This window comes from Protomyctophum bolini (genome assembly GCF_963924005.1).
Source record: "Protomyctophum bolini genome assembly, chromosome: 24".
Lineage (NCBI taxonomy): Eukaryota > Metazoa > Chordata > Actinopteri > Myctophiformes > Myctophidae > Protomyctophum > Protomyctophum bolini.
This window is the reverse complement of record NC_137885.1, coordinates 11,015,046-11,036,992: the sequence shown is the minus strand read 5'-3', so window position 1 is coordinate 11,036,992 and position 21,947 is coordinate 11,015,046. Positions and strand designations below refer to the sequence as shown.

The following is a 21,947-nucleotide window of genomic DNA, read 5'->3' as shown; positions in this document are numbered from 1 at the left end:
GTCCTTTCAATATATAATATATATTGTTTTAAATAGGCAAATTGAAAATGTGGAAAACATATTTAATATGGGGATTAAAAGTGAAAATCAATTGCCAATTGCTAGCATAATGACGTTTTGGATCGGCCACTTTGCCAATAAAATAAACAAAATAAATGCCTCATTGGACGTTTAACAATCACGGAGTTTGTGTTCTAATGCTGCCATCTAGTGGTGGTAGTGCGCTTATGAACATTCATTAATAGGGCATAATAGGGGTCATTTCGTTTTTGGATGGTTTGGCTAATTGTCTTGATCATAATTAAACTCTTGGCATTCACAATACTGGATCCAAAAATCTGAAGACAGGAGAATTTTGAAGTGTCGAAGAGGGCTAGCAGAGAATGAATGGTTTAGGACAGGGAAGAGGGAAATGAAGCAGGGACCCCTTATTACATTACATACAATTGTTCCAATCTGCAGATTAAACCATTTTTTATATATTTCATAATTAGTTCCATAGACTAGTTTGACAGCACAATCACCAGTGTATGTTTAATTCATGTTAATGTGTACCATCAGACTTTCATCAATACTAAGTCAACTTGACATGCCACGCTGTTTTTTTCTCATTTCTTTTACTATGAAATCTAGCATTTCCTGTCAGTGTGTTGGTTGGTCACCCCAGGCAAGCCCCCAGGTCATCGTGACATCACGTGACGTCATCAGGGATGGAGCATGTGACATCATGTGACATCGTCAGGAATGGAGATCCCTCATGTCATCAATTTTAAGCCTATGGAGATCCCTGATGTCTTCAATATTGGCCAGCAACCCCACATCTGACCTCAAAACTCAAACCCTTAGATCTAAATATATATAGCTGACCTGTTCTGTTCTGTTGATCCTTCCCCATCCCTCCTTCCTCTTCGATGTCTCCCTTTTGACTGATACCTGTCCATTTAAACTCTAGACGGGCCTGCCCCAAAGTTATTAGTGCAGCTGCGTACCGAAAGACGGCGAAAACTAGAGTTCTTAACAGGCCCGAAACTTAAGATCTTACCCCCCCATGCCAAAGCACCAGCGCTCGCACAGCAGTCTGCTGTTACCCATTCAGATATGTTGATCTGACCCCCCCATTCCAAAGCGCCAGCATTCGCCCAGCAGTCTGCTGTCACCCAGGTGAATGCGATCTCACGCGACCTCGCCCTTTAGGGCGACATCGCTTCTCACCCTCAGGCGTCTTACTGTTTTTTAATTACACTAAAACTTACACCAAATAATAATAACAAAACTTCTTTGCCGAACATACAAGCTGAGCTTGTAGCTCTGCTATTTTTGGCTCAGGTTTTCCACAGAATAGGGATGCTAGGGTTCAACATTTGGTGCCCTGCTCTATAGTAACTCTGAGGACCCCCTATAGGGGTCCTGGACCCCCTGTTGAAGACCCCTAGGGTTTAGGAGGTTAACAAGCTATAGTCAACTCACTCACAGCACACACACACACACTTTTGTTCTTGTTGTGGTCAGAGTTGTACACATGAAGATATAGGCAGACAGAGCTGCACCAGTGGTTGACAGGAAGCTGCATCGACCACACAACAGCAGCGTGCCCGCCCACCCAGTTTGATTCCGTTCAGAGACCTGTGTGTGTATTGCACGTCTCTGCCTTCAGCTTCCTGTCTCTTTTCTTTTCAAGAACAAACGCAACAAAGTGGTCAATGTGTGATCACTCATGCACGTTCTGAAACTTTCTTCTGCTGCCACATGCTTTTATTATGGCTTTTAGGTGTGTGAAATCCTGTGTGGAGGCCCAGGATTTCACACACCCAAAAGCCATCACTTCATCAACTCAAGTGTACTGTGTTTTGCATGAACGCACAGTCAAGTGTCTCTGAAACTACTTGCTTTGGTTTGACAGTGTTGAAGTCAGACTAGAACAGCAGACAGCTCAGACTATACTGCCACAGTGAAGACTATGTAGGACAACACGGATATTGACAAAGTGAGTAAGATATCCTTTAAACATTATTTTGAAATATAGTGCATTATATTATTTGTACGGCAGTCACTTAATGCATAATATTAAAATGCACATTAACCAATACTAAACACATTAAACAATACCAATTATCTTTCTGAATACAGCATATGCTTACTCTTATAATACTTAATTTTTCAACAAAATAAATTATATATTTAACAATCAAACAGCACTGGCGTTTTGTTGCGCGATATACAATGGCAGACAGGAAGGGGGGAGCTGTAACTGTTTCCTGCTAGAGAAAGAATGTTGTACAACTTGTACCACAAAGCCTACCCATGATGTTCAGAGTCATTATCTGTAACATAAATAGTTATTATTAATACCACAGTCGCACAGTGTCACGGTGTCACCACTATTATGAACACTACTAAATTGAACGCTTTTTATTTATTCAGTCAGAATGACTTTACTGGCCAATTGTATGAGGGTACATCGACAGCAGGGCAGGGGTTGGGGGAGAGTTTCATTCACTTTGCCCGCCCTGCAGGGTTTCACAGAATTCAACCATCTGAAAGCCATAACTGTTTGTTACAGTACGTCAACAACGCGTACATTCTGCGGTCAAGACTTGGTTATTCTGTTGGTTGGTGCATGCATCACATGTGTGTCTGAAACGATTTGTTTGGTTCAGTGTCAACTCTGCGATAACGAATCCCAATGTAGGACAACTTAGATAACAAAGTGAGTAACATTTACACTATATTATAATGTCCTTTATTGTAATCACTTAAAGGTAGGGTAAGTGAGGTTACAATAAGTGTTAAGCTCTATATTGTGATAGTAGCCTACTCATTCCTAGAGTGTTTGTTCACTAGTAACAGGAGTCTGGAGATGTCTCTCCAGCTTTTTATTAAACAGAAAATGCATTTTCATGATTGAGAACTCGGTCAGGATACAGATTGAACAAGTGGAATTGTAAGTGATGGAACACTTAAAATAAAGCTGATGAATTGATTGATTGATTGAAATCTTTATTAACAGTTTGCAGAATTACAGTACATTTCAAGCACAAACTCAATACAAAGACTGTTAACTGTGAGTGGACGACCCAATTAAGCCTTACACTTGTTTACAACAGGGTCCACATTGTTCAATTCATCAAAACATTTAGAGACAAACAAATAGACACTTCTATGTAGTTAAAGAACAGAACAGGAATTCATCATATAGGAAGCGAAAAGGGAAAAAAAGTATATATACAGTGAGGGGAACAGGGGGATAAAAGAAAAGAAAACGAAAGACAGAGTGTAGGGCGCCTGCACACAACACCATGCGTTGATGCCATGTGTGCATATGTGCAGGCACCCAACACCACGTCCATACAAAAACATAGTACAATCCAGATACAAATTCAGCTTTTACAGAGGCCAGTTTCGAATTGCAGCCATCCGTAGGTGCCCTTTGAGAGCAGTTTTGAAGGAGCCAAGGGATTCACATGTCTTAATGACTGTTGGTAGGGCGTTCCACATTTTGGTCGCATAGGAGCGAAAAGAATTTAGTCCCTTGTTTGTGCCGAATCTGGGTTGTACATGGTTTGTTGCACTCCCTCTGGTGTTGTGGGTGTGGACTTCGTTTACATTAAGGAAGTATTTAGACAGGTACATGGGTATCTTGGTGGTGTATCTAATCTTGTGGACCAGACCCATTGCAAGATGCTGTACTCTGTCGTCGACCCTAAGCCATCCCAGCCTGTCAAAGTGGGCAGGGGTGAGGTGGGTTCGGGGGGTGAGGCCAAGTAGGAGCCTGACCAGTTTGTTTTGGGAGGTCTGGAGCCTTGTTTTAAGGGCCTTTGAGGTGCTGTGGTACCAGGAGGTGGATGCATAGTCAAAGAAACCTTGTACAAGGGCTCCTGTTAAGGTCTTCAAGGTGTTTTTGTCGACCAGTGAGGAGATCCTGTAGAGGAATCTTGTTCTTTGATTGACTTTTTTGATTACGTTGGTGGCCATCTTATCACCGGAAAGATTGGCCTCCAGGATGGAACCTAGGTAGGTAATTTGATCCTTCCGTGTGATAATATCATCACCAACTCTAACCAAGAAGCCATCTGCCTTTTTGAGATTACTATTTGATCCGAAGAGAATGGATTCAGTTTTTCCCAGGTGTAAGGATAGTTTGTTATCAGCGAGCCAGGTGCAGATTCTACCGAGTTCAGAGCTGAGGGTCTTTTCAACCTGCAGTTTGTTCCTGTCCGAGACCAGCAGTGCTGAGTCGTCTGCGAACAGGAACAAGTTGCAGTCACAAGCTGAAGTCATGTCGTTTACATATATTAGGAACAGTAAAGGCCCTAGTATGCTTCCTTGTGGGACGCCACAGCTCACTGGGAGGGGGGGGGGACAGTGTTCCGTTCACTTCCACCATCTGTTCTCTCCCCTCCAGGTAGGATTGCATCCAGCTCACTGATGTGCTATCAAAACCAATAGCTTTAAGCTTGTTAACCAGTATGGAGTGGTTCACGGTGTCAAAAGCCTTTTGGAGGTCCAGCATGACCATGCCGCAGTATTTTCCAGCATCCACCTCGTGTTTGATGTGGTCGCTCAAATAGAGAAGGCATGTGTCAGTGGAGTGGGATGTTCTGAAACCAGATTGGAACTCGTACAACAATTTATTAGTGGCAAGATACTTTTCAACCTGTTCATAGACTATTTTTTCCATCACTTTCGAGATGGAGCTTAGAATAGAAATAGGGCGGTAGTTGCCGGGTTCTAATTTGCTCCCTTTTTTGTACAGGGGGGTTACTTTGGCCAGTTTAAAATCTCTGGGGACCTGTCCTTGTTTGATGGAGAGGTTAACTATGTGGGTGATGACTGGAGCTATGGAAATGGCTGAGTCTCTGAGAAATTTGGAGGGAATATTGTCATGGCCAGTGGCCTTGTGGGGTTGGAGGGCACTCAGTTTCTTAAGTACCTCCTCAGTTGTTACCATTGTCATTTTAAAATCATCTTTACAAACACCTAGGTTTTTCAATGGCTACTGTCTCCCGATTGGCGGAAATTTCATCACCTACCTGACAATGAATTATCTGTTTATTAAAGTGCTGGAGAGACAGGGAGACCCCTGTTACTGAACAAACACTCTATAGCAATGATTACTATTAGAATATGAGTGATTTAACAAAAGCCGTTTTGTTTTATCCAAAACATATCACTTACACTAATGCATATGTACACTATTAACACTTACTAATTCTCTTTTTCGTCCTTCCTTCAGATGTCTGTAGATATTTCTGAGCAGCCAGGCACATCGAGGCGTGTGAGGCGTGCTGGAGGAGCCAGGGAGCAGAGGCAGGAGGAGAACAGAGTGGAGGAGGAGACAGTGGTGCGCGTCGATGGAGGAGCAGACCGTGGCTCACAGGGGGTTACAGCACATCCAGGTACAGTGCAAGGACTATTAAAAGAGGACAGGAAGAAGATAGAGGCACATTGTTCCACTGTTTATGGTCCTGTCCAAAGTTGATGGAATTTTGGGGGAAGGTCTGGCAGGAAATACAGAAGATTTTGTCAATACATATTGTACCAGAACCAAAGTTCTTCCTGCTCGGTCTGTACCCAGAGGGACACAAGATAAAGCGTAATCACATTAAAGTTGAACTCTATTGTACTACTGTTCTCCAGCTGTCCGGAGAGAAGTCATCGTCCAGAGACAGCTCGACATCCAGATAAACATCGTCGGACTGTGTGCAGTGATTCTCATGCTGCTGTTTGCTATTTTCACGCTGAGAACCGTAGACATAGTCGTGCACTGTGAGTATCAGAAGGTCAAAGGTCAATTTCATGCAGTGAACAATAATAAAATTACCCTTATTTCGCACACAAGAACCCTATACCAACTGTGCTTCACTTTTAATTGTGTGGGTTCACTAGTACATTCTATATGTTAATAATTCATTCACACATTACAAAATGCCTGATGAGGATGGTTGACTTTTCTTCTCCTCCTCAAAAATACATTTCCACACAGTGGCGACTAGCGACAGTTTGTGTTGATCACAGTGGTAGAAAGTAACTGAGTACATCACTTAGTTACTTTCGACCACAAAGCTATACCAGCAGACTAATGGCAATGGATGCCGTTCCGAAAGCTGCCACTAGGGGTCGTTGGCCGTCGTTGGCCTGGGCAGGCACCTTCCCGCAGGCTGCAGCCGTTCTCACAGGACGTCCATACGACGTCACACAGACCTCTCTGTAAAGCACCAAACCCCAAAACGTACATGTAAGTCGCCGTCTCAGCCAGACGTCCATACGACGTCGTCAATACGAGCTGACATTCAAACTCACGATACGACCAGGATACGTTGCAAGCTAAAAGACGTCTATATGACGTCCATACGACGTTGACAGGACCTGCTTGCATTTTAGCCGAACGCAAAACGAACCTGCGCAGCCCTTCTCACAGGACGTTCATACGACGTCCATACGACGTCACACACAGACCTCTCTGTAAACCACCAAAAAACCCCACGTCCTAGTCGCCGTCCCAGCCAGACGTCCAAACGACGTCCATACAACGTTGTCGATACGACCTGACAGTCAAACTCAGGATACGACCAGGATACGTTGCAAAAAGACGTCCATACGATTTGGCATTCCCCCTTAGCCAAATGCAAAACGAACCACCACTACGGACGTAATGACATTTCTGGCCACACTATGGTGTCAATACGCTGTGGCGCTGTTCCAAATTTCACTGCGATGTAAAATTTCACACACACATTACATAGCTGAGGCCTGCTGGCTTCTCTTTCTTTCTTTCCTCTCTCTCTCCACACACACACACACACACACACACACACACACACACACACACACACACACACACACACACACACACACACACACACACACACACACACACACACACACACACACACACACACACACACACACACACACACACACACACACACACACACACACACACACACACACACACACACACACACACACACACACACACACACACACACACACACACACACACACACACACACACACACACACACAATTAGATATTCTACAGACTACATTCATGTTTTCAAGTAACTTGAAGCCTGTAAGATGTTTGGAGTTTAAGTGGACAGTTAGTGAAGTTCAAGCTGTCATTGTAACTACCGGTACTTTTTATGTATGTGATATATTGCCAATATTTTTAGTTCTTGCTTAATGTAAATCGCTCTGGATTAAGAGTGTCTGCTAAATGCCAGATTGTCAACTGTCATGACGTCACTACCCCCCTCCCCGCAAAATACATAATTAATAAAAGTCCCCAGACTTTTGAGAGCCTGACGGCGCCCCTGGTAACCACTGCTCTGCATGATTCATTCGTGAGTTAGCGATCAGGAAGTACACCTTTATGACCTACTTCAGGTCACGGATGAGGTCCTTAGTGATGATGCAGACTTTGTTTGGTTGACTCCTCTGAGAAGGAGCAGAATGGGCCTTGGACAAATTTGAGGATTTTTTAAAACTTGCTGGAATATTTCCATTTTTCTATACTTTTACTTCTACTCCACTACATCTCAGAGGCAAATATTGTACTTTTACTCCACTACAATTATTTGAAAACTTTAGTTAATAGTTTTTAATTGTATTATTAATTAAGTACTATTTCAACTCGCCATTTGAAAATAGCAGATCTACAAGCACACAATGTGTCAAGCTAGTAGATTGGCTGTTTTCAATGGATTTTTATACATTTGAAAACATGTGAAAAGGAACATTATTCATAATGAGTAGTTTCTACTTAATGTAGTTTCGTACTTTTGGAAATTAAACTTTAAGTACATTTTTATTCTAAATAGTATCATATGCACTTTTACTCAAGTAAATATTGAATTCCTGTAATTCTTGTAACCGAGTATTTCTACATTGCGGTATTGATATTTTTACTTAAGCAAAACATTTGAGTACTTTTTCCACCACTGTGTTTATCATCAGATAAATCAGCCAACGTGACCCTGGAGAAAGAGGAGCTCCAGGCCAGATATGACAACCTGACACTGAACTTCCAGATGATGAACGACGCCCTGACTCAGGAGATAAAACAGTTAGCAGAAAGAGCAGAAAGATCGTGTGATGAAGGTGAGAGAGGCCGTGTTCATTTTGCCTAACTAGGATGACATTTTCTTTTCACTGACAAAAACACAACAGAAACTAAGCTATGATCACCAAAACTAAGACTGAATATATTGACAATTGCCTAAAATGTTAGGGAGGGACTTCACTAAACACCAAAAGGGAGTTTTATGCCTATTCAGATGGTACCGGCCTATATCTGCTGCTCAAGAAGAAAAACAACAAAAAAAAGTGTTGTAGCCTGCCCTCTTTTTCTTCTTTCTAATTATTTGTTCGGGCCCAATTTTTTTTGTTTATTGTCATGAGTTCCGAGTTGGCTTTGTCCGAGGCTTACAAGTCTTTAAATAGCATATAAATAGAGCATTTAAGTTTGACATACAGTATACAGTACATTTTCTAAAAGAGGTGCAGAAACACCATCTGAATAGGCTTACCATCCACTACATCCCTCCCTGACTAATGGTATTCACAACTAAACTATATGTGCGAGAAATGATCAGTGCATTGATAATCCATCCATAACTAAAACTCCCTTTTGGCGTTTAGTGAATTGTCCCGAAGGATGGAGGCCGTTTGGATGCAGATGTTATTTCATATCTACTGATCTGAAAACTTGGGAGGACAGCAGAGAATTATGTATAAAGGCAGGAGGACATCTGTTGGTCATCAACAGTCCAGCAGAAGAGGTTAGTGTATCTGTCACTCTCTGTGTGTGTGTGTGTGTGTGTGTGTGTGTGTGTGTGTGTGTGTGTGTGTGTGTGTGTGTGTGTATCTCTTGCTCTCTAACTCTCAATGCAATAGTAAATTGCACTTTGTCTTTGTGGTGTTTGTGTAAAGTGTGTGCGCACCGTTGGGCCAGGTGGGTGTCCATCATCAATCCCATTGTCATGCAATTATTTGAATATAGTGAAGATCTAAATGAAGTAGATCAAAATAATTATGGTTAATATTGTTGACAAATCATCAGAAATTCATCAGAAGATTGAGGGGAGGAAGGTCATGGCTTGGACTGACAAAGATCATGGATAATAAGACATGGATATGGGAGAATGGAACACCATTGGAAAAAAGCCAAGAGTAAGACACGTTTTTCTACTGTAATTCTATCAAAGTCACTGTCTGTGAGTGACTGAGTCGATGTGGTTAGTTAAATACATCACGGTGTTCTTTATCGTTTACTCTGCAGGAACTGGGGAGTCGAAAAGAAAGGCTACATCGAGTGGAACTGTGCAGCTTACCTACACAGCGACGGAAAATGGTCTGATAATTTATGTAAACCGCGTAGTGATGATCAATCAAACACAAAGTTAAACATCTGGATCTGTGAGAAGTGCCGTTCCTCTTAAACAGAAAAGCCCAAACATTTTATCTGCGACCATAGGTCGCATTTACTATGAAAACCTGCATCTCCCGACCATCCAACCGTTAGTTACTCAGTCACCCACGTCTCCATATATGGTCACACCTTGTGACATCTCATCATGGAGACCCTTAGACTTCATATCTGCATATATGGAGCCGACCTGCAACTCTACATCTCCATATATGGAGTTGACCTGTTCTGACATTCCATATGTTGATCCTACCCCACCCGTCCTTCCTGTTCTGACATTCCATATGTTGATCTGACCTAATCAAACCCTGTATACTCAAGACACGCTCCATATATGGTCAGTACATACTTAATTCCATACATTGATCTGATCAAACCCTGGATAGATAGCTATACATGGAGACGACTGGATCATTACCTATATCTGCATATATGCAACTCTACATCTGAGTTCTCATCATGCCTGAAAATTAAGGCCCGGCCCTACCTGGGCCCTCATCAAACCCTGTACACTCAAGACACTGCTTCTGCTGCCACCCTTAGATCTCCATATATGGAGCTGACCTGTTCTGACATTCCATTATGTTATCTGACCCCCCATGCCAAAGCGCCAGTGCTTGCCCAGCAGTCTGCTGTCACCTAGGCGCAATCTCTCCTTTTCTTTTTGTATGGAGGGACAGACAGTAGGCTGACAGGAAAGGAAATGGGGAAAGAGATGGGGGGAAGACATGCAGTAAAGGCCGTCGGGATCAGAGACCAAGGATTCAACTCCGCTCTGTGCAACTGAATTCTCAACTTTATGACAGACAAACCCGCAGGTCAAAATGTACAACTCTGTTTACCATTCACTTTTGTTTTGTTATATTTTGCATGCCGTTTGTACATTTTTTCGCTGTTCTATTTTGCTTTTATTTTATGGCCTTTTGAACGTCTTCTTACCATTGCAGTGATTTCATTATGATGTATTCTATTGTTACTTAGTAGTAAACAGTGCAATTTCAATAAAATATTTTAGTCAATTTGCTTTTATTTGGATTTTACAACAATTCCACTTCCTGCAGTGTTTGCCAAAGAAGTAATCAAAGATTCTTTGAAAAACTGTTAATACAATTTTCAATCAATCAATATACCATTGCAGTGATTTCTAAATAATGTATTGTAACTTGTAAACACTGCAGTGTGAAATTATCTAAATCAATTTGCATGTTCTTTTATACAATATAATTACGACAGCAGCAGGGGTTTCTACTCAGAAATTATAACACCATCCTCAGCCTCAGGTGCTTCTTTCTACTGTGGTCCTTCAAACTACAATTACTTATCATTATAGTATTTCCATTGTTTTCATACTTTACATGCACTTACACACAAATATTGTCCATTATACTCCTTTAATTGATAGCTTTTCTAGATTTAGACTATAAATCCAGAACATACTGTACATACAACTGATTAATGATTATTATACCACCCAGCAGCACACAACGCAATTAAAACCAGCTCCACCCAAATAAACAGCTATTGAAGTGATTGACACATGAATGCATTACTAAGTACAGTCCTAGCTATACTACCTTTATGTTTGGCACTGTAAAAAAAGCTAACTTTGAACTTTTGTACTTTTACTGAAGTTTGAATTGAATATCTTGTTATAAAACTGTGGACAGTGGTCAAATGCTGAATAAATAATGCGGGACTCGATATGAAAAGGGTTGAAAACCACTGCCTTAGCAGATTGGTCAAGCTTCGTGTAATGTTTGTGCCCACTCTATCAATATAAGCGACAACAGAGAGCAAGATTTCAGTTCAGGTAGAAATGTTGCACTGGATGGTGCACCTGAAAGGAGGGCCGGTGAGAAGATATGCCGCTGCTGTGGCAGTGGAACACAAGGTGTATTCCTTCGGGGGGAAATGTTCCTTGGACATCTACGGCAACATGGACCAGATGGACGTGCACGTCTTCAACACCGTGTCTTTGAGTTGGACGAAGTTGCCCCCGGCGGCAACTGTGGGAGGAGAGGTTACCCCCATGCGCCGCTGGGACCACACCGCCACCCTCATAGGGCGTACAGTCTACGTCTGGGGGGGGATCAATTGGGGCGACGAGCTCAGCAACGTGCTGTACGCGTTCAAAATCGACACGCGCGGGTGGTTCAAGCCTGGGATCTCCGGGACACTTCCGGACGGAAGGTTCGGCCACTCGGCCTGCGCGTCAGGCAACGACATGTATGTCTTCGGAGGATTCAACATGGAGGCCAGATGCACTAACGACATCTACAAGTTGGATGCCGCCGCAATGCTCTGGTCGCTGATTAACACCCGAGGCACTCCGGCACTCGATCTATATCATCACACTGCCAAGATCATAGGGAGGAATATGTTTGTATTCGGGGGCTTCAGCGTCAACTTGAACCGGATCCACTACAACAACATCAGGGTGTTCGACACCGAGACCGACCTCTGGCTGAGCACGCCCTCCACACAGCTCCCGGAGCGACGCTGGGGTCACTCGGCCTTCGCCCACAACGGAGAGCTGTACATATTCGGCGGCGACAACTCGGACGGGACGTTCGACGACCTGTGGAAGTTCACTCCGGAGACGTCCTCCTGGAAGGCGATCAAGGCCAAGGGGGAAGGCCTGTGTTCGTTCATGTCCAGGATGTGCTACAGGATGTGCTGTTGCACGGTGCGGGATCGCGTCGTCCTCTTCGGTGGAGAAATCACGCCCGACGAGCTGTACATCTTAGACTTAAGCCCTAGTCTGAAGACGCTGTGCAAGCTGTCGGTCATTCAGTACGGTTTGGAGCAGTCGGGACTCCCGCGAGACAGCCGGTGGGAACTTGAAACAATGACTACTGCCAACAGCAACTGAAATGTTCGCATGAGTATGCTCCCTGCCAGAGAGACCCCTAAAAACGCGCATCACTCCGTGAAACTGAGACGAGGAACTATTGTACACAGCATCATACCAGAGATGCAAAGGTGGAGACCTTTGTGCGTGTGTGTTTTTTTTGTGACCGGCATGTCAAACCCACAGATTATACAGTAGTTAATTTCCAAAGTGATCAAATTATTTTGTGCAATTAAATGTTCAGCTGGATAATGATAAAAAGTTGAGTATGTGAACAACAATGATATTAGGCCTACCAATTGAGGATATCGTTTACTAATGAATTACATATTGTTTCGGTACTTTAGTGTTTAAACTTTAGCATTCCTACTTCAAACTGTAAACAACTATCTTCTCTCTCTCAATTCAATACAATTTAAATAAAGGTGAAGTAAAACAAAAATGCACTAAACCGCGGTGAGTCTGAACCTGCGAGTTCTCCGGTTACCAGAGAGAGGACGGGCGATAACATGCAGCAAGCATGAATGTTTGTGTGGTATATCTTATAGCCACATCAGTAATGGACATCATCTATGTGACGTCCATTACTGAAATCAGCCAGCAATCCCCTATTCAAAATAAACAAATATTCACAATATGTGAAAAATATTCATGGATGTACTTCATTGGCCTGCTAGTAGCGTGCACAAGAAATGTGCCTGATTAGCCTAGTGATTAGCTAGATTAGAGACACAGCCAAGGTTGCAATTTACATACCTGAAATAGAAAGACTATTTCTATGCATTTTATGACTATTTCATTTCAAATAGTCACCTAGGATCATAAGTCAACCGAGAACCTATCGTCAGTCCAACAGTAGAAGATCTGTACATTGAAACTATAAACACTATAGGATCCGTCTTAGCTTAGTTTTTATGTAGCTTTCATCAGTTAATAAAGGTAGTCGAACATTTTCTGTCATAGTTTTAGTCAACGAAATGCCCTATGCATTGCATGGGCATGTCATAATAGGTGAACATTCCGTGAATATAGAAAGACAGCGGTCAGCGGACCAGAGCTGTTAGAAGACATTTGGTGTAGAGGGGGAAAGAGGAGGGGCCCTGCATAGGGACCCCGGTCAACTTAAGTACATCGTTGCTGTCGGGCAAACTAAAACTTTGCCAGTGACAAACTAAACTGGAATTGTATTCAAGACAGACTGAAACTAAATCGAAAATTGCTGTTATAAAATCACTGCAAAGCATAGTGAACTTTGGTTATTTTCAGCATGCCACAAGTGTAAAATAAGCCATTACGATGTCACCAATTAAAAGGCCTGCCAAAATACATCTTTGAGTTTGCCAACAAAATTGACTGCAGATTTAGCAGACTAAAAGTGAATCAAAATTTGCTGTCAAAATCAACACTGGCATAGGAAGGGACACTATAGCATTGGTGTGGTTAAAAAAAAGTATTATATATATATATATATATATATATATATATATATATATATATAAATCACACAGTCACACCACGAGGGCCATGAAATAAATATCTTTTTATTGATTTCATCATCATAGTCATAATTGTCGTCGTAATCATGAACACAGAGCGTCCCCTCCGTTGCGACACACCAGTCTTGCCAAAAAATAAAAACAGCAACCATGTTGTCGCCATTGCTGTGTCTCTCAGGACCCAACCATGCATAAAATCTCCCATATTTTTCACTTTTATCATAAAAAAAAGAAAAAGAAAATAAAAAATATATATTAAAAAAATTATACGTACCACTGATATACAGATCTGATATAAACAGACTCATTGGTCACAAACCAATCTGAATTATAAACATGGCTTCTTTTACAATACACCGACCAAAACATGAGGGTTACAAGTACATTTTCTTTTCTTTTTTTTAAAAGGGTACATTTCTTTTTCCTTTTATACATTTGTACATGATTTAATGATCATTTTTTCCAATTTAACATTAATTTTCTTCCTAGTCAGAATGCGCAAGGCATTTTAGGGAACGCAGTGTCCCCCTGAGCACGAACTGCAGTAAATGCACGTGCACAACACGCAAACAAACACACTAAAACACGCACGTCGCATACATCTTAACTCTATCTCTCACACACACACACACACACACACACACACACACACACACACACAGAGTGGCAGCAGTGGCTATAGACACAAAAGACCTTGTAAAACTATTTTATTTTTTTAGGGACTGCAAACACAGTCTCTTTTCCAGCAACCTAAGAGTTAACTCGCAATGGTGAATTAGACCAATGGTTCTCAACCTTTTTGGGTCGTGACCCCCAAAATAATCATCATATTTGAACCAGGGACCCCTCCCCCACAACCTGACAAGCACTCGGAATAGAGGCAAAGTGAGTGACATCATTGTCAAGAAAACATTGACAACCCATCCATCCAAACAGAAAAGTCATATCGGATTGTATTAAACGACGTTAAACTCACCGACATTGCAGCTGTATGGAGAGCTTGAATTATCCTCTATCTGCAATGTACGTGTTCGTTTCATAAGAATCCACCATAGACAAGACATGTTATGAGCTACTTTCTGTCAAGACATTCCGTGCAGGTGATTCTAGTGTCAGTTTGGAAGCCTTCTGCATTATGTGCAATTTTGAAACAGGTGGTACGAATGACCATTGAGTGATTTCCAACGAGCACCTCCAATGCTCCATGCTGCTCAATGTGTTGCCACTCAGTCTAGATGAGGGGGGCGTGTCCCTGTGGAAAAGTTGAGGTTGAGGCGTTACATTTAGGGCACGTTCGGAAATAGTGCACTGACTAAGTGCACTGTGCAATGCAAACTAATAAGAGAGTGCGCTCCGGTGTGGTATTATTTACGAACGCGCCCAAAGTTTAGTCGGTTCCACAGATAAATATTGTGATAATAGCAGATCTACAAGCTCACAAGCTTGTAAATCGGCTATATTTTTTCTTAAATAATCGGATAATTTAATAATACTAATAATAGATTGCAAGTCTATGAGCTTTTCTATGCACTTTACAATGGTCCATTGGGAGGTGAAGCAGCGAACAGTCAACGTGGGTACCCTCCTGGGGGTCCCGAACCACAGGTTGAGAACCACCGAATTAGGCCATCTAACAGTGAAAATAAACCCTTACATTCAGGTAGAATCTGTTGCTAACTGAACCACAATGAATCAACATGCACTGAACATACATACACACACACACACACACACACACACACACACACACACACACACACACACACACACACACACACACACATCCAGTCACTCCTTTATCTCTGTGTAAAAATAATCGATCTTAAAATGTGCAAAAGGTCAACATTGCTGACGAAAAAAAAGTAAACAAAACAAAAAAAAATAACACATGCGTCCGTGCTCAACAGAGTCGTACAAATGACATCCGAAGCGGAATTGTGAAGAAGCATCAGTGATTAAAAAAATAAAAAATAAACAAATTGTAATAGTAATATACCTTTTTCAGATATAGTGCATAACGGTAGTTCGCATCAAGCCCCCCAACCCCCGTCCTCCCAGAATATTCAACAAGCGACACACCAGTCGCGAAATGTTTGAGGCAGTGCTTAACAATGGATACCAGGGGATATGTCGCCATGTTGGAAGAGAGACACTTCAAAAAGCCCAATTTATGTCATATATATACAGTATATATATATAGTATGTATGTGCTACTTGTGTGTGGCGCTGTAGTACGATTCTTCTGTGTGCGCTGTACAACACACGACACAAGGGGTTTCAGCAACGATATAGAATTTCCATAAGTCAATCCCTTTGTTTTGTCAACGGATGAAGAGACCATTATCTTTTTCCTTATTAAACATGGCGGCATGTCCCTCCTAGCCATTGGTAGCAACATTATGCAACACTTCATGACAGGATATTTCTATTGCCTAATTTCTTCCAGAACCTCCATCAAAAAGTACCATTTACGTATCCCCCCCCCCCATAAAATGACCAGGACCAATTTGCCTATTTGCTTCCGAGAACCTTTTTTCTTTCAAGGCAACCCTTATGGACATGGTCCACTACGTCGAGGTGAACTAAGGGGCGGCTGGCGAGAGAGCCAATGATATAAACAGAGACAAGAATGGAGTCATAGAAAGCACTTTATGGTCCATATGTCTTTTTAAGTAAAACGAAAACAAGTGCTATTTCAGCATGTATGTGTGTGTGTGTGAGAACTACAGTATGCTGCTATGATTTGATTTGCCCTTTAAGTACCGAAGGATTTACAGCAGAGGTGGTCAACTTGTTCTCTAGTTGCCCACTGAGCAATAGTCCGGCTTTTAGACGGCTAAATTGCCATATAAAAAATAATCAAGATCTAAATATAAACAGTCTATAAATAGACGTTGAAATGATGTTGTTTCAACGTCTATAAATTGACTAATCTAAGCCTAGACCGCTAAAAAACTCAGTCATTCAGACAAAAAAAATGCTCAGTGGGTAATGGAACCAAATGGACCTGTTTGGGTCCATTTGTACCTTGAAATTTAAAAGTTTGAGAACCACTGCACTAGAGAGTGCTCTCGATGGAGTGTGTTCATAGAGAACTGAAAATAGCTGATCTACAAGCTCACAACACGTCGTGCTGCGACGCCTTGTCAACATGTAGATTCGTTATTTTCAGTGTGCGACACGTTACACGACAAAGTATAAATCAGGCATTAGGTAGGCTCGGCCAATGGGGATACTGACACTTCCATCTTGAAGGAGTAGTTCACCAAAAACATGACTTATTCTCTATCTATTACATGAAGCCTTGGATTCATGGAGATTTTTTCAATTTAATTAAATATGTAAATATGTCGATAGGAGACTCAACCGATCATTAAATTCTTGGCTGCCTTGTAAGCCAGAACGTTGGAGAGTAAAGTGCCCCTAAACAATATCCATGAATTCAAGGCTTCATGGGGTGTGTAATTGATAGAAAATAAGTAATTGTTTTGGCCGAACTACGCCTTTAAACGAAGCACCAACCAGCACCACACTCGAATGACAATTTTGTCGTGGGGATGCAAGCCTCCTTTAAGATTTATTTTCATACCGCTTGTGTATTCTTTTGTGACGCTGGGTCTTGATTCGTGGTCTCTCTTTTATCCTATTATTATCTCCGCCCACAGGGATCTCAAGTTCTCAAACTCATTTGATACATTTATGTTGGCATGTTGTACAGTAAAGGTGACACTGACTGCATACCCTGTTTACGGGTGTTTGGCTATAAGCTGCGTACCTTAAAAGCAGAGGAACGGTACACTTAAGTGCTCTGACCTTGTCTCCTGTATACTGAACACATACCTCTTCAGTGTGTATCTACTTTGCAGACAAGTGGAGTGTGTAAAGCTTAAAGTACGAACCAAGCTGACGGTCGGCTGGAAACAGCAGGGGGTTTCCGAGTGTTTGGGGGTGGTCTCGTGCGCCGAAAATCCTCACAGTAGGTCACTTTTTATCCAATTAGAGAACTAATAATCTGGTTGCCATGCAAATTAAGAGGCGACCCATTTGTGCAGTGACAGCAGTTTGTTTGAGAATCCCCCCCCCCCCCCCTCACAAGGGATCATTGCCTCGACACCGGGACCGCCCCGCTGTTGTTGACCAACGGTCAGCATGGTCTATTTTGACCGCGAACATAACATTTGACACTAAATACACCAGTATAACACAGTGGAGGCTTGACTGAAGCACATTTTGTAAAACGGTACCATTCCAACACCGGGGTGTACAAGGACCCAAACATCTGTACGATGCTGGAACAGTCCTGCGCGTCGTGAAGCTTTTTTTCTTTTTGACAGATCAGTGCAACGACTTAAGCTGTCCTGGTCACTATTTCCAGGCAAGGTACCTGTGGCCCCCGATGGCCGACATCGAGTCGCAAGCAAGCTATGAGCTTCTTTACAGGCGAACGGATCTTCACTAATCGTACCTGGTTTGTCAGGCTCATAATAACCAGCCATTAACACGTGAGAAGAGGGATTCTGCACCCTGAAGAACATCCGCGTGTACGCCGTTGCCCTCGGATATATGCACGACTTTGAGTCTACACAGTACAACAAACATGGATAAACTTGAAGGCTAATCAGCGGGTGAAACCTAGTCAACGCTAAACCAACACCGGGACAGCGTCATATAGCCGTACATATGGGCCAATCGACTGTGAGAGTCCCTCCCCTGGCCGTGTGTCGCTGAATCGCTCAAAAACAGCCCCGGGAATCTGACATGACGAGCCTAGATCAGAGGTTCTCAAACTTCTTTGGTCATATTACGGTATATATGTAAATCTTTCCTCGTAAGATACGATGTCACGTGGAAAACTCTTCCACCATGACAGATTGAAAAGAACTTCATACTTTACATTTAACCACTTGAACCCCACCATCCCCGAGGGGAACATCCACCAAAAATAGCAGATCTACAAGCTCACAACGCGTCACAATGTGACGTGTTGTGAGCTTGTAGATCGGGCTATTTGTGGTGAGGAGGTTTGATGGTCGGTCTTACTAAGTATAGAGGGTTAAATAGAAGTGGTTAAACTGAAGTGATATGGATAAAATCCAATATGATCAAAGTATTCTGTGGAACCCTTGGACTTGCATCACGGCACCACTTTGAGAACCACTGGCCTAGATGCTCGACAAAACGGAACCCGCCTCCATTCCATTTCAATAGTGTCAGGGTAATATGACCACAGTCCATTTAAGCGTATCCACACAGTCGAGACAATATTCCACGGGGGTAAAAGGAGAGGCATAAAGTGAGAAAAATCCAGTTTTTGCTTTGGTTGACTGGCTGGCATCCAGTGCTTCATTCCAAGCAGGGCAGGGACAACTGCCTTTTCAGCACAGCACCAGGTAATTGAAATCAAATAAAAATTACCAGTCGTTTACACTATTTTATAAGATAAGCTCAACAGTGACTGAAAACATTGACCACAGCTGGACTTAAAATCCCAACATTGACGGTTATGCTCAAAGACCACACGTACAGAGTGGAAATTACGTTGTGGTTACCGTATATTTCCAAATAGTAGCCTGGGCGTTAATTAATCGTTTTGGACCAGGTGGCTATTTGCAGCAGGCTTTTCTTAATTTTTGCACTGGGACACAAATTAGGAATTGGGCTGAAGAAACTTCAAATAATAGCCCTGGCTTTGGAGGGGGGGCTATTTGAGGCAGGGATATTATTCCGAAATATACGGTATTTACCTGACCAAGTGTTGGCAGACAAACTGACCAGCCACAGCCAAAGTTGACCAGCATTTGTTTCTGGCCGGTGGCAATGTCCCTACCTGTTGTCAAGCTCGAACCGTGCAGGGACCAGTTAGTAGTGACCAGGAATCCCTGCTGAACAGACAAGGCAGAGGAGGACGACGTCAAGGGCTGAAATCGAGATCAGCTGGAGTGAAGCTGGAAGTGAAGGCAGTAGGTCGAGGAGCCACGGACACTGACGAGACCTGGTGGTCCACAGGCGTCCGACGGTTTAGTGTTACACCAGAGACTCCTGTGGATGCTAGAAAAGCTTCCTATGCTGTTTTCCGTTCCTATCGTATCGTTTTGTTTTTACAAAGAAAAAGGCACACGGCACAAAACAAACTACGTGGTGGGGCCGAGGTCTGATGAGTAAACTAAACTCACTAAAGGCCCAAACCACACCAATGCAACTAGTCGCAACTCCTTGCAACAAAACAGTTTTAAGGACATGTCACACCAATGCATCTCCTTGCAACTGCCATTGGGGATAATGGTTGCATGCAACTACTCGCAAGCATTTGGTTGCAAGGAGCTGCATGGCGAGTCATTGGTGTGGTTTGGGCCTAAAGATTGACATAATGTAAGCAGGTTGACAGGAAAACTGAAAAAGACAAAGACCGGAAACGGAGTGTGGTGGTGATGGATGGGGGGGGGATTCCCTGCCAACAGCTCAGGGCTTGCTAGCTTATGACCAGTCACGTACTGTGTGTGGTCACTCAATGGGATAACATGTGGCGTTGAGCTGTCGCTGGTAGAGGGCGTGCAGATAGGCCTGTCACAATTACATAATCGTCTAATCGCAATTATTTGAGATAAGCGCAACTATTTCCGTCATAATCTATGTTGAAAAAAGTTTACATTTTCCAAAAATAGCACAAATGCCAGATGTACAAGATCACAATGTGTCACTTTGTGACGCATTGTAAGCTTGTAGATCAGCATTTTCAGCTAATTTTACTTATCAGTAACTTGTTTATTTATTAAAGTTATCTGCCCCGTGCAATTTTTGATGAAGCCTAAATAGGTTCCAAAAACACAATTCAAATTGTTAATCGTAATTATTTGTGCGACAATTCCATTTGTAATGGTGACAGCCCCACTTACAGAGGGGACGTTAAAAGGCAGAATCGTGACAGCGGTGATGGGATTAAGGAGTGCTCTCTGCTCCCCGTGTTTCATGAGCGGGGTCTCTCTCGTTTAAAATCTATTAGCAGCGGGTTCCGGGGAAACAACCCAACGCGTTGGGTTTTCTTTTTGCAGCAGAGTACATTCTGGGGTCAGGTCGAAGAAGGGTCGAGGGATCAGGTAAAGAGGGAGGGAGGAGGGGGGAAGCCACTCCAGATCCAATCTCCATATACTAGGTCCACAACACCGATTTAGTCCCATTCACAGAAAAACAACCTAAAAAACAAAAACTGACGGAAAAAAATCGTACAAACATAAAAAAGGAGACATTTTCAAAGGTGTTCATCTCATCTCTTTTTGGGGGGCGAGAGGGGGGGGGAGGGGAGTGCTTACCCCCCTTTCTAATTAAGGTGCAACTTTTGTCTAAAATAAAAACCTTTGCGTTCCATATGGGCCGACCTCCATTGAGGAGACCCAGGAGGAGTAGGTCGTCGCCGCCCCTTCCCACCGAACTCTCCGGTTTTCCCATTCGCTAAGTTCCTCCGTGGCGAGTTCTTTCTGGTCCAATGGGGAGCGGGGAATGGGATCAGAGGTGGGGGACACCCTATCAGGTAAGGCCGTGTCTGGCGGTTCGGCAGGGTAGGGTGAGGGAGGGAGAGCGACCGAGGGAAGAGGGCAGGGCTTCGAGGTCCAAGGGGGGTCGCGGCCGGGGCTAATGCACAAAGATGTGCCTCAGTAGTTCGTCGGCGGACGGCCTCTGCTTGGTCTCCACGAAGATGCGCTTGAGGAAGTCGCGCGAGTGGTCGGACACGTGGCCGGGCAGCGCCGGGTTGGTGGGCTGCGTGGCGATCTTGAAGATGGCGGCCATGGCCTCGAACTCCGCCCACGGGGGCCGCTGGGTCAGCATCTCCACCACGGTGCAGCCGACACTCCTGCGGACGACAGGCACGGAATGAACAGTGACGGCACACCGTTTCACAGGCGGTGGGTTGGGGACTACCCACTTCTATGGGTCGTGAATAACTAATTATAAGAATAAGTATATAAGAAGACAAGTGTTGGACCATAATATGCTGTTTGACGCAGCAGTGGAACTAAAAAGGTGTCGCACTCGAATGAAAAGGGACAACAAGACACTGGCTCGCTGTCCATAGGATCAACCATGACAGCCCTAATTGTCAGTGGAATATTGCTGACACACACATCAGGAGTGTGTGTGTGTGTGTGTGTGTGTGCGTCCTGAGGCTCATGTCTTA

General features: G+C 43.2%; 3 protein-coding genes and 1 long non-coding RNA gene across 7 annotated transcripts in view; 3 read left to right on the top strand and 1 right to left on the bottom strand.

Moving 5' to 3' along the window:
* Positions 1 to 21,947, bottom strand: part of map3k2 (mitogen-activated protein kinase kinase kinase 2) — a 316,607-nt gene that overhangs the window by 277,478 nt on the left and 17,182 nt on the right. The window contains exons 17-18 of one of the 4 annotated variants that reach the window (XR_013963697.1): positions 15,524 to 21,623; positions 13,802 to 15,479 (exon numbers count right to left, since the gene is read on the bottom strand). Coding sequence is in view for 1 of the 4 variants with exons in the window: in XM_080758452.1 (XP_080614578.1) it covers positions 21,404 to 21,623 (220 nt within the window). In the remaining 3 variants the exon portion in view is untranslated. Of the gene's footprint in view, positions 1 to 13,801; positions 21,624 to 21,947 lie in introns of those variants that run through there. The other 3 variants (XR_013963698.1, XR_013963696.1, XM_080758452.1) reach the window with 3 other exon arrangements.
* LOC308311737 (uncharacterized protein) lies at positions 2,427 to 8,132 on the top strand (the record flags this gene model as incomplete). Its single annotated transcript, XM_080758522.1, has 4 exons — positions 2,427 to 2,453; positions 5,234 to 5,396; positions 5,638 to 5,766; positions 7,960 to 8,132. 4 exons carry the CDS (start codon positions 2,427 to 2,429, stop codon positions 8,130 to 8,132), a joined length of 492 nt encoding a protein of 163 aa, XP_080614648.1.
* Positions 8,688 to 10,124, top strand: LOC308311918. Its single transcript, XR_013963706.1, has 3 exons — positions 8,688 to 8,783; positions 9,065 to 9,174; positions 9,284 to 10,124. It is a non-coding gene; the product is annotated as an uncharacterized lncRNA (long non-coding RNA).
* On the top strand, positions 11,247 to 12,302 carry LOC308311736 (kelch domain-containing protein 3-like; the record flags this gene model as incomplete). Its single annotated transcript, XM_080758521.1, has 1 exon — positions 11,247 to 12,302. One exon carries the CDS (start codon positions 11,247 to 11,249, stop codon positions 12,300 to 12,302), a length of 1,056 nt encoding a protein of 351 aa, XP_080614647.1.